At 42.0% G+C, this 13,128-nt stretch overlaps 1 protein-coding gene across 1 annotated transcript in view; it reads right to left on the bottom strand.

Annotated features, from left to right (window-relative positions):
- The window catches only part of HPS5 (HPS5 biogenesis of lysosomal organelles complex 2 subunit 2), a 43,432-nt gene that overhangs the window by 27,025 nt on the left and 3,279 nt on the right, over positions 1-13,128 (bottom strand). Inside the window, exons 2-6 of the mRNA XM_052662178.1 lie at positions 7,369-7,532; positions 5,586-5,696; positions 5,356-5,420; positions 4,709-4,901; positions 3,465-3,598 (exon numbers count right to left, since the gene is read on the bottom strand). Of these exons, the coding sequence (XP_052518138.1) occupies positions 3,465-3,598; positions 4,709-4,901; positions 5,356-5,420; positions 5,586-5,696; positions 7,369-7,476 (611 nt within the window). The 5' untranslated portion in view covers positions 7,477-7,532. The remainder of the gene's footprint in view (positions 1-3,464; positions 3,599-4,708; positions 4,902-5,355; positions 5,421-5,585; positions 5,697-7,368; positions 7,533-13,128) is intronic.

The following is a 13,128-nucleotide window of genomic DNA, read 5'->3' as shown; positions in this document are numbered from 1 at the left end:
ATTTTATTTCCCAAATAAGGAACATAAGTAATGAAACCGTAACTTCTTGTATTGCTCTGTATGCACTTCAAAGCACTTTCACATACATAATTCTTCTAGTAAAGCTCATTAACAACACTGACAGAAAGCTGCAGGAAAAGCAACCTCGTATCTCACTTGGGTTAGTTATCGGGAGCCTTGGTTTGAACAAAAAAAGTGTTTGTTTGGAAAGGAATATAGCTTGAAACAAACAAAACTTTAACATAAAAAATGTTAATTACTGTACTATCCATGATCCCCCAAACTGAATTCTAGCTAATGAAGAAGGCATTTCTTTAACATGTTATTTTTGCAGTTGGCTATCCTTATAACCAACTCTAGTCACAATCCTGTGAAACGAGAATTAGCAGCTATATTCAGTTCAGTTGCTCAGTCATGTCCAACTCTTTGCAACCCCATGAATCGCAGCACACCAGGCCTCCCTGTCCATCACCAACTCCCAGAGTTCACTCAAACTCATGTCCATTGAGTTGGTGATGCCATCCAGCCATCTCATCCTCTGTCATCCCCTTCTCCTCCTGGCCCCCATCCTTCCCAGCATCAGAGTCTTTTGCAATGAGTCAACTCTTCGCATAAGGTGGCCAAAGTACTGGAGTTTCAGCTTTAGCATCATTCCCTCCAAAGAACACCCAAGACTGATTTCCTTGAGGATTGACTGCTTTGGTCTCCTTGTAGTCCAAGGGACTCTCAAGAGTCTTCTCCAACACCACAGTTCAAAAGCATCAATTCTTCGGTGCTCAGCCTTCTTCACAGTCCAACTCTCACAACCATACATGACTACTGGAAAAACCATAGCCTTGACTAGACGGACCTTAGTCGGCAAAGGAATGTCTCTGCTTTTCAATATGCTATCTAGGTTGGTCATAACTTTTCTTCCAAGGAGTAAGCGTCTTTTAATTTCATGGCTGCAGTCACCATCTGCAGTGATTTTGGAGCCCAGAAAAATAAAGTCTGACACTGTTTCCACTGTTTCCCATCTGTTTCCCATGAAGTCATGGGGCCAGATGCCATGATCTTCGTTTTCTGAATGTTGAGCTTTAAGCCAACTTTTTCACTCTCCTCTTTCACTTTCATCAAGAGGCTTTTTAGTTCCTCTTCACTTTCTGACATAAGGGTGGTGTCATCTGCATATCTGAGGTTACTGATATTTCTCCCGGCAATCTTGATTCCAGCTTGTGCTTCATCCAACCCAGCATTTCTCATTTGCACAGAGATAAAAATAAACCTTCATTTATTTATTTAGTTCTTTATACCATTTCACAAGATTCTCAAAACAACCCCAGTAAGATGTTAATTCAGTCCAGTGGTCTGACCACTTCTCAGAATGTCAGTCAGATTTCTGAACTGGGACTGTGTAGTAAACAGCAAAAACCACAAATGAAGAATAGTTAAGAAATCTGTGAGATTAACTAATATTTTATCAAAATCTCAAGGGTAGATTTAATGGCCAAAAGGTCCAATGTCAAAGGATACTAGAAGTGACTGAGGTACAGAAAAGGCACAAAATCAAGACGGAAAGATTCTAGTCTGCCTCCTCCAGCTGCATGATGTCAGGCAAGCTCTATTACTCACTAGGTCTAGGCTAAAAGTGAACGGGTGACATTGGATGATGTCCAGTTCTGTAAGTCTAACTTCATCACTGATCCACAGTCTGAAATAAGTCAGAACCAAGTACATTCCCCTTCCTACTAATTCCAGGTATACGGATGCTTTGCATCTCAAAGCCTTGCTCCACAGCTGTATACCTAGGTTCTGATGCCAGACACCTGCAACCTCCTATTACTGGTCTCCTTTCCACAAGTCTTTCTCATCCCAAGAAAACAAAGTGCAACCTCTCCTCACCTTCTCACGAGATAGAAGAACCCCTAGAAAGACATAAAAAGCTTCCAATCCTGGATAGTTCTAAGAGGACCAACTTCCAAACCCTGGTTTTCCACACGTACACTTCCTTAAGGAGAAGGCAATGGCACCCCACTCCAGTACTCTTGCCTGGAAAATCCCATGGATGGATGAGCTTGGTAGGCTACAGTCCATGGGGTCGCTAAGAGCCGGACACGACTGAGTGACTTCACTTTCACTTTCACACTTCCTTAAAATGATCTGAGAGCCCATGTACTTAGTTAGAGTGACATTTACAGCTGTCACTCTCAGTATGGTGCAAGCTTACCAACGGGATCCCCAGCAACTTCCATCTCACGCCAGAAGGACACATCGTGGAATATGCTTAGTTCTTTCTTGCTGCTCCCCAAGAGGCTGCACCTTCCTTCTAGAACAGCCTCTCCCCTCCTACCTTTCTGCCTTCAAACTTCACCTACTAAACCTCCTCATCAAATTACTGAAGCTGGCTAGCAGACTCACAGGGGTTTATTAAGCAATTCTCTCTTCTTTTGTGTGTGCTCAAAATTCTCCATAATAAATTTCTAGAAGAGGGGATGGGTTCAGAGGAATATGGTAGCTGGCCAAGGCTACTAGAAGGGAAAAGGCGGGGTGGGGGGCAGTGAATATTTCTATGCAGTAAGAATGGCTGAGGAACTTAAACACAGTGATACATAAGATTTATTCATTTCAAGCCAATTCCTGTTCTAGTATTTCACAGCCACTACCAATACACTCCTTTGCCATTCACTGGCCCTTTGGCTTGACCCTTGTGAAAGTGAATTCGCTCAGTCGTATCTGACTCGTTGCAACCCCGTGGACTGTAGCCCACCAGGCTCCTCTGTCCATGGGATTCTCCAGGCAAGAATACTGGAATGGGTTACCATTTCCTTCTCCAGGGGATCGTCCCGACCCAGGGATCGAACCCAGGTCTCCCACATCACAGGCAGATGCTTTAACCTCTGAGCCACCAGGGAAGCCCACCTGACTTGACCCTTGAGATTTCAGTAAATATCTGTCAGCTTCACAAAGTTCTTAGTCTTCACCCAGTTTTACCTTCTAGTAAAATTCTATTAAATACACAGCAAAATTCCACATCACCATAAAATCTGAGACTCTGAGCCATGTGGGAGAGCAGTTCTCCTGGGTTCCGTTATCCTTGCTCTCCACCTGGGCACCTTTCCCAAAAAGTCTCTTGCTTTTCCAGCAAAAGGAAAAAAAAACAGAAAAAAAACTACATAGCCAATTTCAACAACAACAAACTCAAAGAAGACACCCTGATTCCCCATATAGGAACAGGCCTTTGTTCAGCCTTCCTTCATGGCACTCAGACCAGGCTTCTTGGTAGAATTGAGCTTGTGCCTTAGTCACCCACTGGACTACGGTCACTCTCCTCGATATCCTCTCTGCCGTCTAACATCAACTTGCACAGAGCTGGTTCCTTATTAATATTTGTATAACTGAAATGAAGAAATTGGGCAAGATGTCTTCTAAGTCCCTTCCAGCTCTGAAATTCTGTATTCCCAGTGACTCACGGTTAGTAAATGTACCTCTCAGTGTCACACAAGAAGGATCGAGTAAGCGAAGATACAAGGAGTCTTCCATCCAAATAATCTAACTGGACGACACAGGAATCAACTGTCGTGATTGTCTGAACAGGAAACATCACAAAGGCAGCGGCTGCCTAAAGGGGATATGATGAGAAAATAAAATTTATCTTTCTGTATACACATGATCCTCCTCTCTTTACCTTTTAAACGAAAACAGCTTAGAGAGCAAAACAAAAATTTTAAAAGGGCCAAAATTAATTTGCCTGTTAGACTATCCATTTCATCCATTCAATGAATGGATCTACGTAACTGCAGAGGATAATTCTTAAGGCTCTGTTTGTGATTATCTATTCTTAGAAGTTGGAATGAAAAAGACAAAATAAGTTTTCGAATATGTGAGAGAACTGTTCACCAGTAGACAGTACTTCTCCACTTGGAAAAAGAGACAAACTAGGGCTAAGAATCCCAAATGTATTTCGGATGAAAAATACATTATGAATCAAGCGGTAACTGTGATGGGTCATCATGAATATTTCATTAACACATCAACAATACTCTGATGTGTTAACTAAAAGAATAATTAGGCAACGGTATTTAGATCTCTTCTAATCTGCCATGATCCTCCAAGGAAATAAGCCAATGAGAGACAAGTTCCCCACTTCTGATGTAACAGCTTTGGAAAAGGAGGACAGTGAAAAGCAGGTCCGCTGTCTTCATGACAAACTAGAGCATTCCACGAAGCCTCAGGACCCACACTGCTAAGCCCAATCCGGGAGTGCCTTTAAGATTCCATTCACAAGTTACCTCTATTCTGAAAGAAAGTATACCTGCACTCAAGAATTTCTTCAAAATGGGGACCAGGAGACTAGGAGCCTGGGCAACTGGTACCATTCCTCCATGTCTGCCATTTTATTCACATAACTAATAAACAGGCATCTGTTCTTTCTTGACAGCCAACTATTAAAGAACGGTTTATTTAAGTGGGCCATACAGGTGAATTATGGAGTAATGTGATAGACAACATGCAAATTATGAAAGTTAGCTCACAGCCATTCTGCAACACGACCAAGATAAACTAGGGTACCATACATACTACATGCAAACAAGTTTTCTCAAAATTAATAGTCTGGGCTCTAGATAACCCTGAAAGACATACAGATCAAACTGTGTTCTTTAATTGAAATTCTGTGAGACAATACCTTATATATTCACCCACTTACACAAAGCACTGAACTGTTTCTCACCTTTGCTTGCTTAGAAGTGTTGAGTTTGATGGCAGAAACTTTTCCCAAATGATCACCTACAAATACTCTAAGAATAGCTGTATCCCAACAGAGAGCTGTAACTTTTCGGCCTTTGTGTTCTGAAGACACATAAATTCGTTCTGGTTTCCCACGACGCTCTTGATTTAATTCCCAAACAACTACAAGACCTTGACTGCAAGAATGGAGACACAGAAGCAAATTTTCGGCAGTGGTGAAAAAGGTACAATTTCACTGCATCACAGTATCACCTATATTAAATATATAAGCATATTCTTATTCTTCAGAAAAGAGGAAGTAGAAAGTCAAGATATTAATCTCCTTGCTTTAGTCTACCAATCCAATACAAGTGGAGAACTTTGAGGTTCTAAATTATGTTACCTTTCTACTCTGAGGTCTCAGAAATGTTGCCTCATATTAGTGTTTTCCACAAATCCTATCAACTGCCAACTGCCCATCTTGGTTTGCTTGGGTCTAAATGGTTTCCCAGGTCACAGGACTTTCAGTGCTAAAACAGGGTGAGGCCCAGGCACACCAGGATGGTTGGTCACCCTAATAAACACACAACCACATTTTTCAATCTCACATGCATCTGGGAAAGATCAGGTAGCTTCAGAACAGTCTCTCACCTGGTAGCCACGGCAACATAGTCGTCGTCATGTAAACAGCAGGCGATCTGAGAAACTGCACCTTCCTAGACCACAGAAGGAAGGGTATTAGGCAGCTCCTCAAAACTGGGTAATTTACTGCTCAATCTCAAGTTTTACCTTCTTTTATTTCAAATGATATTTACAATGGAGAACTCACATTTATGACAGATACTCCAGATGGTACATGACAGGGCAACCCTTAATCTTACCCTGTGAGAAAGAAAAAGCCTGTGCTTCCAGCCTTCTTTCTGAATGAGGTTGAGTCCTCCTCCTGAACTGCCCAAAGCCAACCATTTTCGAGACACGGCTATGCTCGTGCACTAGAAACATGGAAACGGACAAGTGAGAGACTCTCAGTCACTTAGCAAATCACACGACTGAAAATAAGATACTGAGAATCTGTGTCAGGCTCCTCCCCACCAGCCTACCCACTGCCCAGTTAGATACCATCCAACGGGACTCAAGCTCTTATTCTAGAATAGTGAAAGACACAGAAGAAAGGACATTTTGGTTTTAACTTTTTAACTGAATCTCAAAATGGCTGAATAGGCTCAATTGTATAAATGAGTAATTTCCCCCTTGGCAGAAGCCAGTTACTAGCCGATTCATCTTCTGGGCAATTCAGCTAGGTCATTCCAGTGCTGACCGCAATGATGGAAGCTCAAGTACCCAAGGGATAAAGCAACCACTTTAACCGCCTGTTCAGGTAAATCCTTTCTAGTCTGTATGATGAGCACAGAAAACCCACAGCGCTGAGAGCCAGTGAGACTGCAGATGATGCAAATACAAATCGCTGTACTAGTACATCTCCCCACACCTTCCGCTCCTGATGTCGAAGCAGCAGTGGGCATGCTGTGCCCAGTGCACTTGGTAAAAATTACTGACTGGCAAACAAACATATTCCCAATCCTCTTCAACCTTGTTTCTTTCTACCATAGAAGCTGGAAAATCCAAATCTTCACTTACCCAGTTTCTTTTGCAGCTAGGGGGAGCCCTGGGACTCAAGTCTAGCTAATGAGACTAAACCCTGTGGGGGCATCCTGGAAAACTCTGCCCTCTCAGATAAACGGTAGAATCTGAAGGGGAAGAAAGCCTTTGTCTCAGGCAGCTCCATCTCACTTGAGCTGCTACTGGAGATAATCAAGACTTGAAGCCAGCCTGCTTATCTTGCAAATGTGACCAACGGTCAATATACAAAAGCTAGCAGAACAGGAAAGATGGAGAGCCTGGGTCCTAAGGAATACCAGTGGCCACCACACTGAACCCAGAAACAACGACCTCAAACCAGGTTATAAACACCTTTATTGCTTGAGCCATTACTGAGATTTTCTGTAACTTGCAGCTAAAAAAACGTCAGCTATCAACCCTCATAATTGTTGCTCATACTACTTTGCCTATTACTTCCTGTTCCTTTGCTCAGAGGCTAGAAGGGTGCTCTGGGGTAAGGAATTGGTTATGAGACTGTTCTTTACCATGTCATTCCTGAGTTTATCAAATGAACTCAAGAGTTTGAGAGAAGCACATACTCCTTCCCACAGAACTAATTTTTGGATAATTTTGTAATGCTAATTTTTAGCTCTGTTCCCTTAAACAGAGGGGGTACTTCAAATTCGTTGTTTTGAAATGAACTTCATAGAACTGCAATGGTTCTTATTGTTCAAAAGGCAATGAGGTATACTCATTTAAACTACGTTATTTTCAATCAAATACATTACTTTCTGAGAGAAGGCAGTAAGATTTGGGGGAGGGGGTGGATTCAGTAATCAATATTATGATCTTTAAGGATGGGAAAGAAGGATTCAATCAACTGCTTGAAAAATAAATCAAGAAAGTGCTAAGAAAATACTACTTCTATGCAAAGTATTACAGCACAGGTAAGAACACCCAGGAGTCTATAAAACAAAAAATGTTTGGGGGGGGTACACATGTAACAGAGAACGAACCAAACTATGAATATGAAAATAAAACTGATACATGGATCAAGAAAATCACCTTTAGACGAGTAGAGTCCAGCCTCAGGGCTGAAAGTAATGGATCCAGAGACTCAAATTCTGCAAGAACATGGCTGTAGGACTCTGGTATCACTGGCACAAAAGTCATTTACCCAGACAGATGAAACTACGTTGAGGGACAGGCACAGTGATCCTGAATAAAACCTGCAGAAATATAATTTAAGAAGCTCACCACTCTTTCAGCAAGCATTAAATGAACAGGTGTTACAGCAAAAAACAAAATCTGACTCCATGTTGGATCTGTTCCTTTTAACCTTTGCTCCCCATTGCTGTTGTGATCCATACATAATGGCCTGCCTCAAGGAACCCTGCACCTCTGCCTGTATCTTAAACCAAAATGCCTTTCTTCAGGACCCTCTCCACCTGTGGATGGCTACAGGAAGGGAGAAATTAACACTCTCCTCCCTGACATTGGCCATTCCAGGAGTTATTTGCAGGATTAATAGCCTTTTTAGTTTACTTCCTCACCTTCCTCCCCACCCCTATAAAACAATCTGGTATCCAGACCCCAATAAGATGGTTATTTTGAGACACGAGTCTGCCATTGGCTCGGTCAGCTGCCTTTTCAAATGAAGTTATTCTTTGCCTCAACACTTCTGTCTCCGATTTACTGCCCTGTCATGCGGTGAGCAGAGCAAGCCTGGACTCAGGAACAAGTGGAAAAAACAAGGACACATGAGAAAGGGACAAGGATTCCCTGCTCTGGAGGTGCCTGGCACCTAGGTGGAAAGAAAACATGTACAAGTGACATTATATGTGACAGTCAGCTTGTACTGTATCATTCCTTGACTCCAAAACTCCCAGAGAAAAAATCCAGACTCTCAAGGTTCTCCATAATCCTGTCCTACTCTATTTACCTAACAGTCTAGAATAGACACTGCAGAACATAAGGAAAAATTTTGTCAAGCTCCTCTGTGGCAAAATAGCAACTCCAGCTGCAATTCTTTGAGCTGTAACGCATCTGTCTTTAAGTCTCTCACTACATTCAATGGTTATGAGCCCACAATTCAACAGTGCTTAACAGGAAAGGGCCTCTGGATGGCTTCCTCCAGCCTGTGGGAAGTCGGATGCCAAGAATTAGCACACCAAGGGGAATGAGAGCTTCAGTATCAGACCTGATAGGAAAAAACAGGAGTAAGGATTCACATCCCTGGGATCGCAAAAGTCAGACACAACTTAGTGACTAAACAAAAGAATACAAGGGAGCAAATGCCAACCACCCAGTGAAGACTTTGTAAACTAACACAAGCATTCTTACCTGTTCAACAACACCCAAGTGTATGTTTCTGTCAAATTATATGAGTTTCCAGAAAAAAAGAAACAATTTAAGAAAATTCTACCCATTAATTTTAACTTTTCCTCAACCTTTTGTTATCTACCAAGTTGAGAATAAAAAGGAAATACCACGGAAAATTTCAGAAATAATTGTTTATACTTGTTTTTAATTATTTACACCTTGTGGTTTTGGTGTTTTTTTCCCAAAAACACATGTATTCACTCACTCATTTATTCAACAAATATGTACTTAGCACCAACTATGTGCCAGGCATCCTTTTAGATCCCAGAGATACAACAGAGAACAAAACAAGTCCTAACATTCATGAAGCATACTTTCCAGGGGCAAAACACATATCGAAGCTTACAATACTTTTTACTGCATACACATAACATAGTTTTATTTTCTGCTATTAATGCTGTTTTTAATACAGCTTGATCTGTGCAAGAACGGTGTTCTGGAAAAAAAAATCTTTAGGAGTTCTCCTATACTCAAAATATTATTTAAAAATCTTCTCTCATTCTTTCACCCATTCACATTATTAAGTATTACCGACAGAGAAAAATCAGGATCACCAGACAAACAGCTCTGCTCACCATCCAGTTCTACAAGGGTTAAGTCCCAACCCGCTGCAGTTGCTGACCACCCCGCACTCTGAGAGGAAATTAAGTCAACAGGATGAGGCCCGCTGCTGCCGACAACAGGCCCCTCAGATAGATGTATATCCCAGGAAGAATTTTAATCACCTCAGAATTTTATATATCCCCATACATAAAAAAAGCACTAAAATCTGTTCTTTATGATTAGCAGTAGTCTTTTACCAAGATACAGGCTTGCCTGCACTTATTTCCTAGCTAAAATTCACATGTGAACTGTCTTCTCTCCTACCTCTTCAGAGCAGTTTCCTCAGAGCTAACTGAGTAGCTATCGCCCAGGCTAAAGTCCTCAGCAAGCCCCTGAGTAAAATGTAAACTCATAATTCTGGTGTGTTTTTCTCCAAATCAAAAGCTTCTAGTAAAATATGAGGCACAGTGGTGCTAACAAGACAAAATAATTCCAGAAAGCACTTTATAATCAACTGAGGAAAGACAAATCACACACACACACCCCCCTCATACATACACACATACACACCTCATACACACACACACCTCACACACACACCTCATACACACACACACTCATACACACACACACCTCATACACACACACACCCCTCATACACACACACACACTCCTCATACACACACACACACACCTCATAATGGGAACAAAAGCAAAGTAATACGTCGGAACAGAGGACAGAGAGATCACACTGACTTAAAAGTAACCACAGAAACCTTTCTAAGGGAAGCAGCACTAGAGCTGAGGAAATGGAAAGGGTAACGAGGCAGCAAGAAGCCAAGTGTTTACTGTTGTTCAGTCACTCAGTCGTGTCTTAGTCTTTGCGACCCCATGGACTGCAGCCCACCAGGCTCCTCCGTCCATGGGATTTCCCAGGCAATACTGGAGTGTGTTGCCATTTCCTTCTCCAGGGGATCTTCCCAACTCAGGGATCGAATCCGTGTCTCCTGCACTGGCAAGTCAGAGGATATATTTGGAGAATATAAGTCTTTGGCTGAAACACAGGATACAAGCAACGGAATAAAAAAAAGATAAACCTGGATATTAATTCAGGTACAAGTTTCAAAGCACTATGAATCTCAAACCAACGAACCTGAACAAATTATTATTTGGTAAGCAACAGAAAGACATTGAAGGATTTAGTACTGGTAGACAACATAATTTCTGTAAAGTGCTGTGGGCAGACACTAGAAACCAAAGACTTGAGAAAAGCGGTTAGAAGTGAGAAACTAAAGATAAAGTCTTTTAGTTTCTCAAGACATCTTGCGGAGAAGGAGAAAACCTCTCTTGACCTTATGAGCAGGGGAGACTCAAACAGAATTTAGAATGATAGGGACTGAAGATACAAGAAAAAGAAGATGAATCACTGTGTAAGGTCCTAAGGAAGATAGAAAGGAATGACATCAAGACCACAGTGGCCATCTCTTCCACTTGCAAACTTAAATTCTGATCCGGATAGACCATTTGGCATTGATCTCAATGAAGAGAGAATGACCTGGAAATTATGACCTAATCGGGTAAAAAACCTAGTCTCTATTTCTCTGAAAAAGACTTTAATAGAGATGAGAACAAAAAGGGAACAGCATATACAATGTCAGTTCGCAAGAGAAGTTGCTGAGTGTTAGTGAAAGTGAAAGTTGCTCAGTCGTGTCCGACTGTTTGAGACCCCGTGGACTATAGCTCGCCAGGCTCCTCTGTCCATGGAATTTTCCAAACCAGAATACTGGAGTGAGTAGCTGTTCCCTTCTTTTGGAGATCTTCCCAACCCAGGGATCAAACTCAGTCTCCTGCATTGCACACAGATTCTTTGCCATCTTGAGCTATCAGGGAAGCCCAGTGATAGTGTTGCTGCTGCTGCTGCTAAGTCACTTCAGTCATGTCCGACTCTGTGCGACCCCATAGACGGCAGCCCACCAGGCTCCCCCGTCCCTAGGATTCTCCAGGCAAGAACACTGGAAGGGGTTGCCATTTCCTTCTCCAATGCATGAAAGTGAAAAGTGAAAGCAAAGTCGCTCAGTCGTGTCTGACTCTTAGGGACCCCATGGACTGCAGCCTACCAGGCTCCTCTGTCCATCGATTTTCCAGGCAAGAGTACTGGAGTTGGGTGCCATTGCCTTCTCCGGGTGACAGTGTTACACCATTCCAAATTTATACCTTCCCTTGCGCTGACTTTGGCACTGCCTTTCTTTGGGATTGGAATGAAAACTGACCTTTTCCAGTCCTGTGGCCACTGCGGAGTTTTCCAAATTTGCTGCCATATTGAATGCAGCACTTTCACAGCATCATCTTTCAGGATTTGAAACAGCTCAACTGGAATTCCATCATCTCCACTAGCTTTGTTTGTAGTGATGCTTTCTAAGGTCCACTTGACTTCACATTCCAGGATGTCTGGCTCTAGATGAGTGATCACACCATCGTGATTATCTTGGTCGTGAAGATCTTTTTTGTATAGTTCTTCTGTGTATTCTTGCCACCTCTTCTTAATATCTTCTGCTTCTGTTAGGTCCATACCATTTCTGTCCTTTATCGAGCACATCTTTGCATGAAATGTTCCCTTGGTATCTCTAATTTTCTTGAAGAGATCTCTAGTCTTTCCCATTCTGTTGTTTTCCTCTATTTCTTTGCACTGATAACTGAGAAAGGCTTTCTTATCTCTCCTTGCTATCCTTTGAACTCTGCATTCAGATGCTTGTATCTTTCCTTTTCTCCTTTGCTTTTTGCTTCTTTTTTCACAGCTATTTGTAAGGCCTCCTCAGAAAGCCATTTTGCTTTTTTGCATCTCTTTTCCATGGGGATGGTCTTGATCCCTGTCTCCTGTACAATGTCACAAACCTCTGTCCATAGTTCATCAGGCATTCTATCTATCAGATCTAGTCCCTTAAATCTATTTCTCATTTCCACTGTATAATCACAAGGGATTTGATTTAGGTCATACCTGAATGGTCTAGTGGTTTTCCTACTTTCTTCAATTTAAGTCTGAATTTGGCAACAAGGAGTTCATGATCTGAGCCACAGTCAGCTCCTGGTCTTGTTTTTGTTGACTGTATACAGCTTCTCCAACACACTAGTAAAGTGATGCTAAAATTCTCCAAGCCAGGTTTCAGCAGTATGTGAACCAGGAACTTCCAGATGTCCAGGCTGGTTTTAGAAAAGGCAGAGGAACCAGAGATCAAATTGCGAACATCTGCTGGATCATCGAAGAAGCAACAGAGTTCCAGAAAAACATCTATTTCTGCTTTACTGACTATGCCAAAGCCTTTGACTGTGTGGATCACAATAAACTGTGGAAAATTCTGAGATAGGAATCTCAGACCACCTGACCTGCCTCTTGAGAAACCTAATGCAGGTCAGGAAGCAACAGTTAGAACTGGACATGGAACAACAGACTGATTCCAAATAGGAAAAGGAGTATGTCAAGGCTGTATATTGTCACCCTGCTTATTTAACTTATATGCAGAGTACATCATGAGAAACGCTGGGCTGGAAGAAGCACAAGCTGGAATCAAGATTGCCGGGAGAAATATCAAGAACCTCAGATATGCAGATGACACCACCCTTATGGCAGAAAGGGAAGAGGAACTAAAAAGCCTCTTGATGAAAGTGAAAGTGGAGAGTGAAAAAGTTGGCTTAAAGCTCAACATTCAGAAAACGAAGATCATGGCATCTGGTCCCATCACTTCATGGGAAACAGATGGGGAAACAGTGGAAACAGCATCAGATTTTATTTTGGGGGGCTCCAAAATCACTGCAGATGGTGACTGCAGCCATGAAATTAAAAGACGCTTACTCCTTGGAAGAAAAGTTATGACCAACCTAGATAGCACATTCAAAAGCAGGGAC

The sequence above is a fragment of the Budorcas taxicolor genome, chromosome 25 (assembly GCF_023091745.1).
Source record: "Budorcas taxicolor isolate Tak-1 chromosome 25, Takin1.1, whole genome shotgun sequence".
Taxonomy (NCBI): domain Eukaryota; kingdom Metazoa; phylum Chordata; class Mammalia; order Artiodactyla; family Bovidae; genus Budorcas; species Budorcas taxicolor.
Note: the sequence above shows the minus strand (reverse complement) of the source record. Positions and strands in the feature narration are given on the sequence as shown.